Below are 16,905 nucleotides of genomic sequence, written 5' to 3' on the forward strand. Positions count from 1 at the left end.
TTATTGTATTTCTTTCTTTTTATATGATCTTTTAAATTTATGTTTTTGTAAAACTCCAATAAATATCTTTAAAAAAACAAAAAAACAAATGATGACTTGTTTTTTGAGAGTATGAAATAGATAAATAGAAGGTTTCCCCCCAAAAAACTATTGCTGCCTCGTTCACTGATACCAGCAGAACAACAGCACTTATAAAGGCTGCAGCTCACAAACCACTTTCTCTTGAATACTTTTGTTGACATCAAGGGAGTTTTTAATGAGTGAATGTTTTATGGATTACAGTTTCCATGGTCATATTCCTCCTAGCACAGTTGGCCTACCGAACAATATCAACATCCAATATTTATCTTCTCAGCTGCGCGCACACTGTACTTTTAAAGCACATGTCTCCCTACGCTCAAAGAATTATGGGAGCTGTAGTTTGATAAGGGTTGTTGAGCATTGTAACTCTGTGAGGGATAAACTACAGTGTCAAGCAGGGGTGGTCTGTCCTGTATCACCACCTGAGGTAAAATGGGAAGGCCTTGCCCCGCTGCTGAAGCCACTCTTGCCTAGGTGTGTGGCGGCTAGGGTTGCCATATTTCAAAAAGTGAAACTTGCAGTTGAGCTGAAATTTGCCAGAAACTAGAGTTCCAGTATGGGTTGCCATATTTCTGGATTTTCCCCCCCCCCCGGGGTTCCACCTTTGGGGGTTCCGCCACCCAAAGCAGTTGCCTCAGCCCGCCTCATGGGTGGGCCGGCCCTGGTGCCCATAATTCTTGGAGAGAAAGATGGTGCTTCAAATGTGCTTTAAATATATAGCATGTGCTAGTATGTGTACAGCCTCCGTTCCCGTCTGAATTTTAATGGTCTGAAGTCGCATGATGCAGTTCTCCTGCTAAGGCAACTGTCTTACATACCCTGTAAAACCCACCTAGGAACTGTTCATAAGCAGCTCTGAACTCCACAGAGGAAATGTGGAGAGAAAGTGTAATAAGCCAAGCACACAGAGTACTGATCCAAGCAAGATTTTAATTTCTCCATCTGGTATCTCCCCCTCACTTTATTTGCTTGCATGAATCAAACGCCAACAGTGCACACAAATAATAAATACATAATAAACCCGTGTCATCCTTCTGATAGTCCAGGCAAATTTAGAGGTAGATATTTTGTAATCGCTTTATTAACTTCTATTAACTTATGAAAATGCGGAGCTCCACACACACCCCGCCCTTCTCAGTGGACAACCTGTGTTTTTCTGCTCTGAGATTGTAGGGATAAGGCCCAAATTTTGTTCTGAGCATAGGAAAGCTCTCATCAGCATCAGCAAGCATGGCCAATGACCAGGGCTGAGGGGAGTTATAGTCAACACCAGCTACCCTTACTCTAGAACATTGGTTAACTGGTGGGTCCACACCCACTAATGTTCATGTGGACCGATCTAAGCTGAGTTGCAAGAGCAGCAGTGCCAACATAGAAATATGTGGCAAAAAAGCCATAAGAAATAGATCCCCAAGTGCATGTTTGGGTTAAAGCTGGGTCCCAGATTTGGAAAATATTGAAGACAATTGCTCTGAAGAGCAGCATGGATTGTGTGCGCTGATCAGAATATACCCATCCCTTTTCCTTCCCAGCTGACTCTGAAGAACATCTTGCTTCTTTCCCTTCTTCCGAATCCAATCCTTACTTTCAGCTAATGAAATGGCCATTGTTCCCCAGTACAGGAATGGCCTCTGAGAGCATGTTTGTGAGAGTTGTGATATCTGTTATTTGATCATTGTTATGGTGTTGGAGACTGTTAACCATGGCTGAAACAAAGAATTAAAAAAAGTGGACTTCAAAAGCAACACAATCTTATCCTGTGCCTCTGCAAATTTGCTGGCTGCTTGATAGTGAAGGAGGACAGATGTCCTCTCAGCCAAGGGTTGCGTACTGTGAGGAAGATCCTGGCAGTGCAAGACCTTTGCATGAAACTCACTTCCACTCATACATGCCATGCTGGGATTGCAGCCTGAATGATATTCCATATTAAGGCAAATTAAGCCAGAGCTCACTTGTGAAACTATCTTTTCAAAATCTTTGCCGCTACACACTCCTCATTCCTAAGGCAATGACTGCTCCTTGTTCTGCCAGCGCTATTTATAGCACAATTACCATCACTGTCGTATTTTGCAAAGAGTCTGTGAATGTTTCTCTTCCTCTCTGTTTAATGAGGAAGTTGTTTTATACTCAGCAAAATTGGGAGAAATTCTTGCCCTGGTATGGGCAAACAGCTTTGGTGTCAACCAGCTGACACTGCCTTGTGAAAGGAACCACACGCAAGGGACTTTGCCGTTTATCTATTGACTACCCTCCTGCTATCTTGGTCTATCTTGGTGATTCACAAATGTGGGGGGGGGCATAGGTAAAAAACGTAAAGGACCAATGTGGGGGGGCATAGGTAAAAAACGTAAAGGACTGGGGGGGCATACTGGTGGGCCAGAGAGGTCTTGGGGATGGGTCTATCTGAGTTACCTTCAGTAAGCCAATATCACAACAAGAAAAGTCCCCCCCCCAAAGTGTTTTGCTTCTGAGTCAATCCCATGAAGTGACTTCTGGACCCTGTTCTAAAACTCCACCAATTGGTCCCTTAAGCTTTGTCTCAGTGAAAATTCACACGATAAGGCTAACAGGGTCAACACCTGTGTCATCCACTTGATGGAGACACAGGAGCCCACTCCCAGGGACCAAGGTCCCTTCGGGGGGGGGGGCAATAAAAGTTAGTGGGCATTGCCATTCAAATGGTGTGCATGCACCACACCTGGCAATCAATTATGTGGGGTGGGGCTTACATGCCCCCTGCTAGAATATCTTATTCAAGTTGGCACCCCTGACTGGAGACGTTCCTATGACGAGGTATCCTAAGCATTCCATGGTGTGCTGCTAGAATATTTATCCATAAATATGTTACTAAACATTAATGGAAACAGATTAATGGAGCCCAAGCCTCCAGTTGCCTCCAAGGAAGAGTATTCTACCCTCCATTCAGAGTCCAGCAAGCAACGGAAATTTGGTAAGAAGCATCATCAAACTGCATAGACTATTAGATATGAAACTAAGCTGTACAGAAGACACAAGACGACACTGGCCAGCTAGGTACCTAAATCAGAGCTGGGAATGAAGAATCCACTCCCTTAAAAGATCATTCTGTGTGCTAGTGCAACCCTATGCCTATCTGCTCAGATGTAAGTCCCATATAAGTGACCTGGGATGGTACCCACTTATTCTGATTACGTAGGGTTGCACTGCTAGGTAACAGGAATGTGGAGGGTAACGACCTGAGAGGAGAATGTGATTTTAAAAAGATGGAAGTGTGTGATTGTGCATCTCAGAACTTCTGTACCTGAAAATGCCTTGTTAATGCATTTCCTGGGTTTCTTGTGTAACTGCATGCGAGCACAACTCGCTGCAAAAGAACCCTTCCGTTCATCTGGACATCAGAGTATATAAATTATTTTGGATTTTCACCAGGCTGGTCCAGTAAAAAATAGACTGATACACACACATCCCTACTGAATTTCACCTGACAGCCCAATGTGCTGTTTGTCATAGTTGTGGTCACAGGGGAACACTGATGTCCTTCCCTATCCTTCTCTGCAAAGATCCCTTACATCCCTTGAAGGGGACTTTGGGACTTACACAACAATGCCAAGAGGCTCAGCGAATGCCTCTTTCTTTTCTTTCCCAGTCAAAGAGGTGGAGTGATGGTGTCCTCATTGCTCCTGCTCGGGGAGGATGCTGGAGAGGCAAGATCTGATTTGTCGGAAGAGGAAGAGCCAAGCCCAGCAGCAGATCCCCACAGTAGGCCTTCTCTCTCTCTTTTCTTCTGCTTCATCCTGCGGTTCTGGAACCAGATCTTCACTTGGGATTCATTGAGAAATAAGGCTGAGGCAATTTCCACCCGGCGGGCTCGGCTCAGGTATTTGTTGAAGTGGAATTCCTTCTCCAGCTCTGTCAGCTGCTTGGTGGTGAAGTTGGTTCTGGGAGAGGAGGGGGGAGTTGTCCTGTCTGCTGTGGTATCATGTAACTTCACTAAGGATGAAAAGAAGGAAGCATCACTCAGGGTACTGTTTGTGAGTGGTATTCAACCAAGTTTTACTCGGAGTAGACCACTTAGTTTCAATAGTTTGTAATTTCCGAGCACAATTCAAAGTGTTGGTGCTGACCTTTAAAACCCTAAACCGCCTCAGTCCAGGATACCTGAAGGAGCGTCTCCACCCCCATCATTCAGCCCGGACACTGAGATCCAGCGCTGAGGGCCTTCTGGCGGTTCCCTCATTGCGAGAAGTGAGGTTACAGGGAACCCGACAGAGGGCCTTCTCGGTAGTGGCGCCCACACTGTGGAACACCCTCCCTTCAGATGTGAAGGAAATAAGTAGCTAGCCTATCTTTAAAAGACAAGGCAGCCCTGTTCAGGGAAGTTTTTAATATTTAACACTGTATTGTTTTTAATACTTGATTGGGAGCCGCCCAGAGTGGCTGGGGAAACTCAGCCAGATGGGCGGGGTATAAATAATAAATTATTATTATTATATTATTATTATAATCCTATGATCATTTTGTTTATTCTTGCTGCTATTATTTGCCCCAGTCCATTTTCTACTCCAAAAAATCCCACTATGGCATGAATCCTCTCCGACCCCCCTTATTTAGAATATTTCTAAACCACTTTATGAAGAAGCTCTCCATGTGGCATACACATAAAACTGGAAAGAAAACACAGCTAAAACCCACAGGCTAATGAAAAACAAATATACATAAAGCCAGCATCATTAAAAACATTATCACACAAGTGTGCATAGAACCATCATAATTAAGAATAGATAAGATCAAGAGAACTTTTTTTAAAAAACCAGATAAAGTTAACTTAATTATATGTCTAAATTAAATGGCATTAAAAAAAATTAAGAGCCAGTTTGACCAGATACTAATCAGTCTGGATGTAGGATAAGATCCGGTTTTTAAATAGCTTTTGCCCTGAACACCTGAAGAATCTGCAGTGCAGAAAGCTTGCAACATTTTCAATGGCTGTTGGGGCAACTTGCTGTATGGGCAGGCCTGGACTGGCTGTGCCTTGAGGTCAGAACTGGAGGTGTTCAAAGGAGTAGCAGGGTGGGGTGGCAGAAGCAATACTCTCTCGCACATGTTCCTGGTGCATCTCCAAAGCTAATCAGGAAAACCCATTATGCAAACTGTGCTCAGCCATTTTCCCTCCAAGACAGGCTTTGTGGTTTGGTTCATACCTACCCTCCTCTCCCAACAGGCAATCCATAGCACAGGCTTCCATAGCCAATCAGGACTGGGTCAAGCAGCTGTGCCTTTTCCCCTGGCCTAAAGCCTTGGTTGGAGTCCATTCTACACATGCCCATCACTTCATGCATCTAGCAACAATTTGGATGAGCGAATGAGCCACTGCAGATCAAGCAGCACAGACTGAAACGTCGCATTACTGCAAACACCACACATTTCAGGGAAGTGACTAGAATCTGTTCAGGAAATTAGAAATCAGGTGTTGTCTAGGCTTCTTGTATACGCAGGTCTTCAGAGAAGGTTAGAAATCTAGGATAAGAAGGGATGCTGGCTTGGATATTCAAGTCCCATTTCCCATCCCTGCCAATTCTGATACTGCTCTCTCCTCTTTCTGTGTCCCATTTTACACACAACCACAGCAGCAAACCCAAGTTTTCTACTGCGCATTCACCTGGAAGCTACAGCTGAGTGCATTCAGTGCATTCACCGAGGCATTTGCCAACATGTATTGGTGGCATATTTACATATATTTTACTTTGCACATTTCAGGATGCCCTTAAGACACCTTAGAAAAAAGTAGTGTGTGTTTTCTACCGGGGTGGGGAAGCTGTGGTCCTCTGGAGCTTCCTAGACTCCAACTCCCATCATCCCTGGCCATCATAGGAGTCAAATCCTAGGGGCCATGGAGGCTCCGTCCCCCACAATGAAATATTTGAGGGAGTCGGGCTCCCTCAAAGTTGATGGACATTCCCATTCAAATGGGTGTGTGTGCACTGCCTCATGTGATCGATTATGCGAGGCAGGGCTTACCTGGGCCCCCCACAATATTTTATTCAAGTTGGCACCCCTGCTGGCCATCAGCCATGCTGGCAGGAGCAGATGGGAGCTGGAGACCAAGAGCATATGAAGGACCAAAGCTTCCCCATTCATCCTTCTTTCATCATCAAGTCACTCTCATTCTTCCTGTTGACACTGTCTCAGTTTTTCCCCTATGTCTTATACTTCCTGGAGAGTGTCTCGAAGAGTTAAATGCTGTGGGGAGAGAGAGGGAGTTAGGGCAAAGTGCTGACTGGTCCCTGTTGGGACTGGTGGGATTGAAGGTGGGGAGCCCAACAGTAGTGGACCAGAGCCAATGACAGGTAGCCAATGACAACTCAACTAATTCTAGAGTTGTCCTCCCTGCTGAATTCTGCAAGGCCAGGAGGAGGGAGGTAAGTAAGAAGGCAAGCAGGCAGGCAGGTGGGGGCTGGATGAGAGTAGCTCTAGTGGAATAGTCTCAACCGAAGATTCCAAAATGATGCACTCTAAAGAGAAGCAACCAATGCACGGTGACAAGAAAAGCAGATCTTCAGACGAACACAACAGGATATTTCTGGATGGGAGGCAGGTATATATCTTTAATAAATAAATAAAACCATCTTGTGTTAGAGCACATGGATACCTCAATACCATAACACTTCAATACCTCCAGGATTGGCTCTCCCCATCTTAATTGACCTGGACCCTGCGACCATCATCTGAGCCCTTCTTCACGTGCCTCTTCAAAAGCTCCTGAGGGTGGCAACACAAGAATGGCCTTATCTGGGGAATGCTCTCCCCAGCGTGGCTTGCCTGGCACCTTCATTATGTACATACATTTTAAGCCACCAGGCAAAAATATCCCTCTTCTCCCAAACCTTTGGCTAATTAATCAACCTATGGCCGCCTAAACTGTGTGTTGGGGGCGTTGTTTTATTTGTTGTTACGTTGTGCATTTTTGTGCTTTTATACTGTAAACCACCCTGTGATCCGCAAATGAAGGGTGCTATAGAAATGTAATGAAGGAAGAGGAGGAGGACTGCTCCAAGGCTGCCTTCCCCAACTTGGTGCCCCTAAGATGTTGCCAAACTGCACTTGCCATCACTTCTGACCACTGGCGGTGGCAGCTGAGTTTAATGAGATTTTGAGTCCACACTGTGGGTTAAACCACTGAGCCTAGGACTTGCCGATCAGAAGGTTGGCGGTTCGAATCCCTGCAATGGGGTGAGCTCCCGTTGCTCGGTCCCTACTCCTGCCAACCCAGCAGTGTGAAAGCACATCAAAGTGCAAGTAGATAAATAGGTACCGCTCTGGCGGGAAGGTAAACGGCGTTTCCGTGCGCTGCTCTGGTTCGCCAGAAGCGGCTTAGTCATGCTGGCCACATGACCTGGAAGCTGTACGCCGGCTCCCTCGGCCAATAAAGTGAGATGAGCACCACAACCCCAGAGTCGGCCACGACTGGACCTAATGGTCAGGGGTACCTTTACCTTTACTATCTAGAAGGTTTGGAAGGGTGATCTTTAGTGAAGGAATTGGGCAGGATGGTGTGTGGGCATTCCACACACCCCCTCAAGAGTTGAACGGTGTTTGCTACCTGTCTTGCTTCCTGCATACCAGGATCGCTGCCCTAACAGGAGCTATTAACTCTCTCAGTGCCACAACCATAACTCATCCCGGTTCTAAAGCTAAGGAAGCGTCTCTTCAGCTTGGTGGACTGTGTTTGTGTGTTAAACAAAACAAAACAAAACAAAAGCATCCTTGCCTTTTCCTCTTGTGTTAGGAGGTGTGGAATGGATGTCTGCTAAACTTCAGCTGCCTTTGGGCCGAAGGAGCCAACACAACCGTTAGCCAAGGTTTGAAAGGACGAACTCGCTTCAAAGGAGACAGAGTTTTGATAGATGTGGCGGGCCAGAGCAGAGGGCAATGTTGAAAGATCTGGATTATTTTTAGAAGAAAATGGCCTTCGCTTTGAAATGAAACGAAACGTCTTTTTCCCTGGCCCCGCCCCGCCCCATTCTGTCTTATGCAGCTTTCTAAATTGCAGAGACGGAACACGAATTAGACTTCTTCCAAATATGTTGGTATCTCGAGCCATTTAATTCCCCCCACTTACAACGCAGACATTTCTCAAACCTCTGTGCCAGCCAAAGGCAGGCTTTCCTATCCTTGCAAAACGTAAGCTTAAAAAAACACACAAAAAACCCTGCCATTTTTAATATTTGTTTTTTTCACCTACAGAAAAATAACAGGAAGAAAAGATTCTCCTTCGCGTGACTTACTTTCCCAAGCTTGGAAACAAGGGAATGCATCATTTTTTTAAAGAGCCATATTAAACACAAATAAACACGCTGGCACCATAAAGACATGCCAGTATTTTGGATCAGGTCTCAGCCTATATTAAAAATTATACGCCCTCCACACTTTTCTATTGTCTTTGTTTATCTTCCCCCGTTTCCGTGATAAACAATGGGGAAAGTGTTCATATTGTTAAAGGCAGCAACAAACAAAAGGTGTGCGTTTGTTGGTGTGCATGCATATATGTGTGTATGTATATATAATGCTATTAAAAGCGTATTATACAGACATGGGGGACCACCAGTTCCTTGAAAGTGGAGAAGTCCTCTGCTTGGAAACAGAGATTCTCCTCCTACCCACCCACCCCAAGATCCACAGAAGAAGACAATATTTCCCCCCGCCAAGATCTCTCTACTATCAGGGATGTAGGAAGCCCCGAATAGAGAACGTATCTCGAAGGCTGACAGATCTGGAAAGGCGAAGGATCGTGGCGACCTCCCCCGCTTTCCTTAAAACTTGGAGGAACTTCGGACTTCACAGTGTAAACCAGCTTTAGAAAATTTCGACACAAATCAGATGTCTTTCAATGAATTACTTTGTATTCTTTCTCTTCTTCTTTTTTGTTTAGCCTTACCCCCCCCCAAAAAAAAACCCCAGCTATATAAAATGACGTTTTTTGTCTCAATGTCCTCGTAATGGTTTTGGAAACAATTAAAAAATATTCCTAATTTAGACATTAAAAAAACACCCTATAAAACAAGCAAGTAAACCCCACCGCCAGTCGCGAAGCAACTTAATCTTATTGCCCCACGGGAGGAGAAAAAGGAGACGAAGAGTTGGATCTTTTCGGATCGAATTATATTCAGGAGCACAAGGGATCCTCCAGAATAAATTTCACAAGGCGAAACGAAAGAAAGTATAGTAGTCCGGGAAATAAAATGGTTCCATATTCTCTCTCTCTCTCTCTCTCTCTCTCTCTCTCTCTCTCTCTCTGTGTGTGTGTGTGTGTGTGTGTGTGTGCATTATATGCATCATTAAGAAGTTCGCACACCAAAATCTTTCTGGATGCAGGGGCACTGAAATCTGTAGCCCGTTTCTCTCCGATTTCTGGTTTCCGGGGCTCCCTTTACGCGCGCCGTTTACGGCGAAAGGGAGACGACCAAGACGCGCGCCTATCAAAGTATCCAACTGCTTCCCGCTTTGGAGTTAGAGGAAGTTTGGCCTCCCAGGTCGGAATGCGGGCGGGCGCCCTCTTTGATGGGTGGGGGATGTCGTACATTGTCCAGTTCGGTTAATGATTCCTTAATCTTGCAGCCTTTTCCCGTTCAAGGGCTTAACAACTGGTCCCGGTTTGGGGCTGGGAGAACCCTACTCCCGAGTCTACCTCCTCCGAAAGGACGAGACTGGCTACCATGGTTCTGTTTCATTTTGGGGACATACTTCTCTTGTCTTCTCCCACCCAGAGGGAATGTCTGAGTGCGTGTATAAATTCTATTACCCACCCACCCCAAAGACAAAATAACCGCAGAAAAGACAAACTGGTCGAGGAACAAACAAGCCCCAGTCACAAAACAGCAACAAGAACTCTCAGCTCTCCAGAATCCCGTTGGGAACAACAGCTATATTAAATAAAGAAATCTCCATCCAACACGTTGTAACTCTACTTGACTTTAGAAACTTTCAGGCCCTGGTGATCCCACAGAAAGAAAGGGGAGCGCGGATCCAACACAGACCGTGAAAGATTTTGCTTCGGATCCCAACCTGTTGTTTGGAAGTTCAGCAGACTTTCAGAAATTTCTCCCCACGCCCCCCAAATCCATGAGGACTAGCCTGATATTTGGCAACAAACAAGCACTATGCACAAAATTCACACAGGCACCAAGAGGTCACGTGCGTGTTAAGATCTGCTGGCAACGGCCGCGTCAAAAGAACCTAGAACTCGCATCTCCTCTTCAAGAGACAATTTCACCTATTTTTAAATGTATTTGAATTGGGGTGGTTAAAGGTCGCCAGGCGTGGATGGTGTAGCGCTGACAGATTGAAATGGGGCAAGTTGGGGGGGGAGGGGGCTAGGAGAGAGAAATTGATAGTTTCTGGTAATATCTGAATGGTTCCTTCTCCCACGATTTCGTGTGTCGGAAGGAGGGTTAAAATTATGCTACATTTAACGTTCCGATATCTTAAACATATTTATTTGGGAGTAATTCCTTTTTTGGGGTGGGGGAAAGTTTACCAGGAAGTTTAACTTTAGCTGCAGTCGAAACCCGTTAGTATCCATGGTGTGCTGCCGATACTTCAGTCCGTAGGTTTGCTGCTATAGGATTTTAATCCGATATAATGGCAAAAGCACTTTTGAAAGGTCGTTACAAAGTTTCCGCCTCTACTTTGGTGGATGTATTTTTTATTTTTATTTTACATCTATCTATCACATTCAGAACAAAAAGTGGGCATTAAAAAAACCCCGAAATACAAATATTATTTTGAAACAATAAATTGCCAGCGTTTTCATGATCGGCAGACAGTCGATTCCTAACCAAATGCTTGCTTGAGGACACCCATTCTGAACAGTAAATAGTTAAAAATTCTCTCTGAGTGGGTAACTTGAAGGAAAATTACCCCTCGCGTTCTCCTTTCAAAGAGAGACCTAAGACCCCCGTTTAAAGCCAAAACGAACATACAACAAAAATCACAACAAAACGCTGTTTATTTTTTATTTAAGGATTGCTCTCTCTCTCTCTCTTTCTTTCTGGCTCTGCCTCAAATCCTTATGCTCCGAGAATGCTAAATCGCCTTCGCATTAGCCGTGAGAATAAGTTATTACAATCGCCAAACGTGAGCTGCTTAGAAATCAGACGCCCAATGGATACAGACATCTCCGCGCGTGATAGATGACTTTCTATTACCAATTTGAGGTACCTGGAGTATCCGGTGATGTTGCGCGCGCGCCAGCTACTCATCCAATTAGATCCGAGCGGGGCCTGCTCGCCAACGAACTCACCTGTTCTTCTTCGGGGCGGATTCCTCTGAACTTTCATCCATTCAAAAGTTTCCATCTCTCCGCCAACCTCCCGAGGCGGACCCCTCCCCTGCCCTTGGGCTCTCCAAAAGTCTCTCGAGCTGACGGGCTGAGCCAAGAGGATTTCCTCTTGGCTACCTGAGTACTGGGGGTCCACCAGCCGAGCCCCGAAGGGATGCCCTTCTGGGAAACAAGCTGGGTACACCGAGGAAGAGGAGGAAAAAGAAGAAGAAGGGGCGGGGAAGTCTCTGTCTCCATAGCTGGGTGGGTAGGGGGCACCGAGGGAGTTCGGATTGCAGCTGGAAGGGGGAGAAGTCACTCCGGATCTACCTACGGCGGGCGGGCTGGGCCCAGCCCAGAGGTAATCGTGGGGTGGGCGAGGCATGCGAGAGGAGTGATGGGGCTGGCTGGCTGGGGAGTGGGGAGGAGAAGGTCCCCCTGGGAGATCCCGCCCTATCTCCTCGCCTCTGTCCCCAGAGCAGCTGCAGCGCTGCCTCTCCGGCTGTCGCTGCCTTCCAGAGAGTGTCCCCGTGAAGTGGCCACTGCCCCCTGCCCCACACACCAGCTCTAGGAAGGGGCGATCCGTCATCCTGCCTTAATGGGCTTCCCTGCCCCTTTCGCCCAGCTCGGCGTCCCCCCACCCACCCCCACCTTTGGACCTGCTTTCACCATGTCAAATTGGACATTTCCCTACCCTCACCGCGCACTTCCCAAGGAGGCGGGGGTGGGGGGCTACAAGCCCTGCGCGCAGAGATTTGCGTGGGGGGGGGGCGCGCGCAGAGAATGTTGGCTGAGACAAGAAAAGCCAGCTGAAATTCGATACATTGAGAGCCACGTGACGGGCGCTTGGCCAATGGCCAAGGTTCACTAAGGGGTGGGGGGAGGCACTGTTTGATGAGCTAATGGCAGCAATTTGTAACTTTCAGTCTCTCTCTGGGCAAACACACAAGAGGGATGAGAGAGAGAGAGAGAGAGAGAGAGAGAGAGAGAGAGAGAGAGAGAGAGAGAGAGAGAGAGAGAGAGAGAGAGAGAGAGAGAGAGAGAGAGAGAGAGAGAGAGAGAGTGGTGGCGCTTCTGCAACTGATCTCTCTCTGGGCTGCGAGAAATGGACGCACTCATATCTCCTCCCCATCCCCATCCCCATCCCCATCCTGCTGGAATATCTACCGGGAAGCTAAAGGTGAGTCCATTTTTATTCCGTCTGTTGCATCTTCAGACCCGGTTGTCTCCTAAAGGAGCATCTCCTCCTCCCCTCTAAGTCCCCACACTCTCTCCCTCCTTCCGAAAGTGAATCTCGGTGCCATTAAGTACCCAGCCATAATACACCGTTTCATCTTAATTTAGCTGATGAAGTTTGCAATTACTTTTTGCAATGAAAATAGATGCGCAGGGTTGGATAGCTGTGCCTGCATGTGCGCGCGTGGTGGGGGCGGCGGGGGGGGTAGGGTGCGAGGAGGAGCTGTAGTAAGCGAGAAGACCGCAAACTTTGTGACATCTCTCAAAAGTGGGGTGGGGAAGAGGGAGACGGAGACACTGCGAAACACCGTCACGACTTTTTCTGCAAATAAGCTTGCATGTGGAGGGCCTGAGAGTAGCTATTTAAAAAGAGAAAAACACCCACCCGGAACTATTAGAATTGCAAATGAAGGTTACAAAAAAGTAAAATAAAATAAAAACCCTCCCCCAGGCACACATTCGCAATGCAATCTGTCTCTTGGAAGGTGCGTGCGTGCGTGCGTGTGTGTGTGTGTGTGTTGTTGTTGTTGTTGTTTTGGTTCTACATTGGCAGATTCTCCTGTAAGTTGATTGGGTAGGATATTTCTAATTGAAATTAAAGCGATTCCCTGTATTTTGAGAGGGAATCCATGGAGTGTAGAAAATGCAACAGAAGATAGGGACGGGAGAAGTATATTTAAATGCCTACTTCTAATGTACTGTTAAATTTATCTGATGAATGATGGGGGCAATAGCAGGTAGGGCCCACCCCCAATATTTTGAATGTAATAATGTTATTGCATTAAGATAGGAATCTTTGAGCTGCAGACCCATATAGAAGTGATATAAAACAGTAATAACATCTCATCATCACTTAAAAATAAAAACTGGCTGTCTATGTGTTCTGTATTCCAGGCACGTTTCCTAGAGCCTACCATTCTTACTTCCAAGAAGTATTCATCTAAATCACTATTAATAAGGGACAGTTACAAGTTAATTGGCATTAAAATAATTCATTTCAATTTGTTAATATTAAATGAACAGATAGCACGCTTGCTTAAAACCAACTCATGTACAGCTTTTCTTTATTGGCACGATTATGGGAGAAGCGGGGGGAGGAGAATTGCTGGAAGGTCTGGAGAAACTTATGTGGTGGTGAGTGCCTGTGGCACCTTTGATCATGTGATGACTGCAATATCAAGTGACACCCTACATATGTGAAAACTTTAAAAGCCGTCACAGATGGAACAGCACAGAGGTTTTATCCCCCCTAAAATACAGTGCTGTTTAAGGGAGGCAGTTCACATATTCAGCTACAAGTACATCAAGTAAGTAACCTAGTGCTGTACATGTGAGCTAGAGTTCAGTTTTGCCACAGAGAACTTCACAATTCAAAGGAATTCTTATACACAGAAATGCACTTGAGTGTCAGGAATACATAAATGTTTAACTTCCCCATCTCAGAGCCTGCTATAAAGCGCCACCATTCATTAAAGAACCCTCCCTCCACTAAAGAAGAAAAATGAAAGTTTCGCAGTGCACATTCATGTACATCACTGTTTCTTACGTGAACTTCCTCCAGTGAAAAGGGATTTTTATTGAAGGTGATGCAGAATCTCTGTCATGGTTAGTTGCAGTCATCCAAGTGTGCTTGTGAAGATGCATCCTGACTTTGTAAAGATTTGAGCACCATGGGGGAAAGCACTGGAAATTGCTTCTGTGGGCTAGTTCACATGAGGATGCTAGTTGCTCCTTAGGTAAAGGTAAAGGGACCCCTGACCATTAGGTCCAGTCGTGGCCGACTCTGGGGTTGTGGTGCTCATCTCGCTTTATTGGCCGAGGGAGCCGGCGTACAGCTTCCAGGTCATGTGGCCAGCATGACTAAGCTGCTTCTGGCGAACCAGAGCAGCGCACGGAAACACCGTTTACCTTCCCGCCAGAGTGGTACCTATTTACCTACTTGCACTTTGATGCACTTTCAAACTGCTAGGTTGGCAGCAGCAGGGACTGAGCAATGGGAGCTCACCCCGTCATGGGGATTCGAACCGCCGACCTTCTGATTGGCAAGTCCTAGGTTCTGTGGTTTAACCCACAGTGCCACCCGCGTCCCTTTTAGTTGCTCCTTAACTGTACCTTAAATTGATGACCTGAGAATGTGCCATCAAAGTCAGGATTTACCACTGATTTACCTAGGAGGTTCCATGGAAGTTGATCACACACACAGCTGTGATGAGAAACCATGTGATATAAACACATGTGCTCTGTGCTTCCACAGTGGCTATTTCACATGAAAAGTCCATTCGCTGAACGAGCTTTCTCTGTGGACCAACCCCAATGGATTGGTCTGCCTCCACTCCAGAGCTCTTTCCTGCTCCAGAATCCAGTGTGAGCTTCCCAATTGTTATTATACAGCATAGCCTTCCTCTTATTTGTAGAAAATGTTCAGGTATCAAACGGTGGCAGATTTAGTTGATGAAATGTGAACTCTAATCACTACTCTGCCATTGAGGTGCATCTCAGCCTTCATGTCTCTGCCTGTAAAATTGGAGTCACTGGGAATGAGCAGATTGGTAAACATTTGATATCTTAATCCTAGAAAAGTTTTATCTCTGGTTCTACATGGCCCTTTCTGATGTCCTTGAATAAGATTTGAGGAGTTCATACCAAGCTCTTAAAGTCTGCTCTCACTTTTACATGTTTCCTTATAACTAGGAAGTCTAATCAAATTCTGAAACCCCACATCCCAGCATTGATTTTATTGGAGAGGGTGAATCTTCTGCTGTGGGAATCCATTAGGTTTCAATTCTGCCTCCCCCTCAGCTGGGTTGGTGAGGTACCCTGTTTCCCATCTGTTTATTTCTTGCAGAGCTAAACTGTGTATTATGGGATGGGGTGGTGAGGAGGGAGGGAGGGAGGAGAGCTTGATTAATACTTACAGAATTCTGCCTCTCTAATTCATTCGGCAGCATTTCTTCCTCGTTGCCTGTCAGCTGAAACCTGGATGCAGATGGGACCTGGACTGCCTGCCATAGATGTCAGAAAGAGAGAGAGAGAGACCTGGTGGCAAATATATCAACAACAAAAATAAGTCAACATGTGCTTCAGTCTTTTGCCTTCTGCAAATACAATCAGAGATGATGGGCCTGTCTTTTGCCAACGCACCTGCGCTCTCACACACATGCAGCCACTGGATTATGCCATTGGGCTAAAGCCACAGAAAGTAACTTGTGGCATCATTCTTCTGCCTAAATACAGGAGGCAATATGACATAGCTCTATTCTTAGACCCAGAGCTTATCAGGCTTCGGCATGAATATTTCCCCCCTCTACTGATGCAAATGAAGGCTTGTTGTTTTTTAAAAGAGTTTTGCTTGTTGCTTCACTGATTTGCTTGCAATGTTTATACTGTTCAGTGTTTTCTGTTTATTTATTGCTGTAACCTGCCTTGTGAGGGTTATACCTTGAAAGGTGAGATACACTGCAGTCTTTACACCTGGCATGGATAGTTGGTGCTCTTTATGCTAAGGTTGCAGGTTCAATCCCCATATGGGGCAGCTGCATATTCCTGCATTGCAAGGGGTTGGACTAGATGGTCCTCAGGGTCTCTTCCAATGCTACAGTTCTATGATTCTATGGTTTTTGGACCTCTCCCCAAACTATACCCTCTTCCTCCAGGCCGGACATACACCTTTGACATTGCCACATACCCCAAGTGTTTTTGCCTGGCTAGAATGTGTCCTTGAATTCTGATGATGTCTCTTGCTTGTCTGGTTGCGGGGGGTATGTGAGTATATGTAGAAACTAGTCTACTGCACAAAGGTAAATTTTGCTCCACCCACTTTTGCTTCTGGCTCCGCCCACCACTGGATTATGGCCGCTAGGTATGTGGCCCACAGCTGAAAAGGGTTCCTTATCCTTGCTGTAGAAATCAGTGGCCTTTCTCCAGGTAAGTGGGAATAGGGTTGCAGCCTAAAAATATATATAAATAAAAATATGTCCCTTACAGACTGGAATGTGACTTATTATTTGCCAGGCATGGAACGGAGGGAGGGGAATGGTACATGATGGGGAACCACATTTTACATATATTCTTAGCAGAGTACCAGCTTTTTATATATATATATATATCCTAAGGAGCCTCCCGCCCTGTCTGAACCACACACAATCTCATTCTATTCTACTTCTGTGTGGATTTTCACTATACGTGTCAGGGGTGGGTGCCTCAAACAGGTCAGTAATAACTCACGTGGCATCAGTGAAGTTAGCTTTTTATTCAAAGAAGCAAACAGCTCAGGAGGCCAGGCCTAGTGAGCA

At 45.9% G+C, this 16,905-nt stretch overlaps 1 protein-coding gene and 2 long non-coding RNA genes across 4 annotated transcripts; 2 read left to right on the top strand and 1 right to left on the bottom strand.

Moving 5' to 3' along the window:
* Positions 1-230: 230 nt before the first annotated feature.
* Positions 231-12,164, bottom strand: LOC310755926 (homeobox protein Hox-B1-like). 2 transcript variants are annotated; one of them, XM_083599454.1, is made up of 2 exons: positions 11,360-12,164; positions 231-4,050 (listed from the first exon to the last, which is right to left on the bottom strand). In XM_083599454.1, the coding sequence occupies exons 1-2, from the start codon at positions 11,964-11,966 to the stop codon at positions 3,707-3,709; spliced, it is 951 nt and encodes a 316-aa protein (XP_083455580.1). In that variant the 5' UTR covers positions 11,967-12,164; the 3' UTR covers positions 231-3,706. The 2 variants fall into 2 exon arrangements, 1 of the variants encoding a protein (XP_083455580.1); XR_014544592.1 differs by lacking the exon at positions 11,360-12,164 and adding an exon at positions 6,079-6,368 and having other exon boundaries at positions 3,917-4,050.
* On the top strand, positions 6,422-10,009 carry LOC310755990. The gene is made up of 2 exons (XR_014544611.1): positions 6,422-6,655; positions 9,676-10,009. It is a non-coding gene; the product is annotated as an uncharacterized lncRNA (long non-coding RNA).
* Positions 12,165-12,437: 273 nt separating the features above from the next.
* On the top strand, positions 12,438-16,594 carry LOC310755984. Its single transcript, XR_014544601.1, has 2 exons — positions 12,438-12,557; positions 15,559-16,594. It is a non-coding gene; the product is annotated as an uncharacterized lncRNA (long non-coding RNA).
* The last annotated feature ends 311 nt before the right edge of the window (positions 16,595-16,905 follow it).

This window comes from Podarcis filfolensis (assembly GCF_964270895.1).
Source record: "Podarcis filfolensis genome assembly, chromosome: 2".
Taxonomy (NCBI): domain Eukaryota; kingdom Metazoa; phylum Chordata; class Lepidosauria; order Squamata; family Lacertidae; genus Podarcis; species Podarcis filfolensis.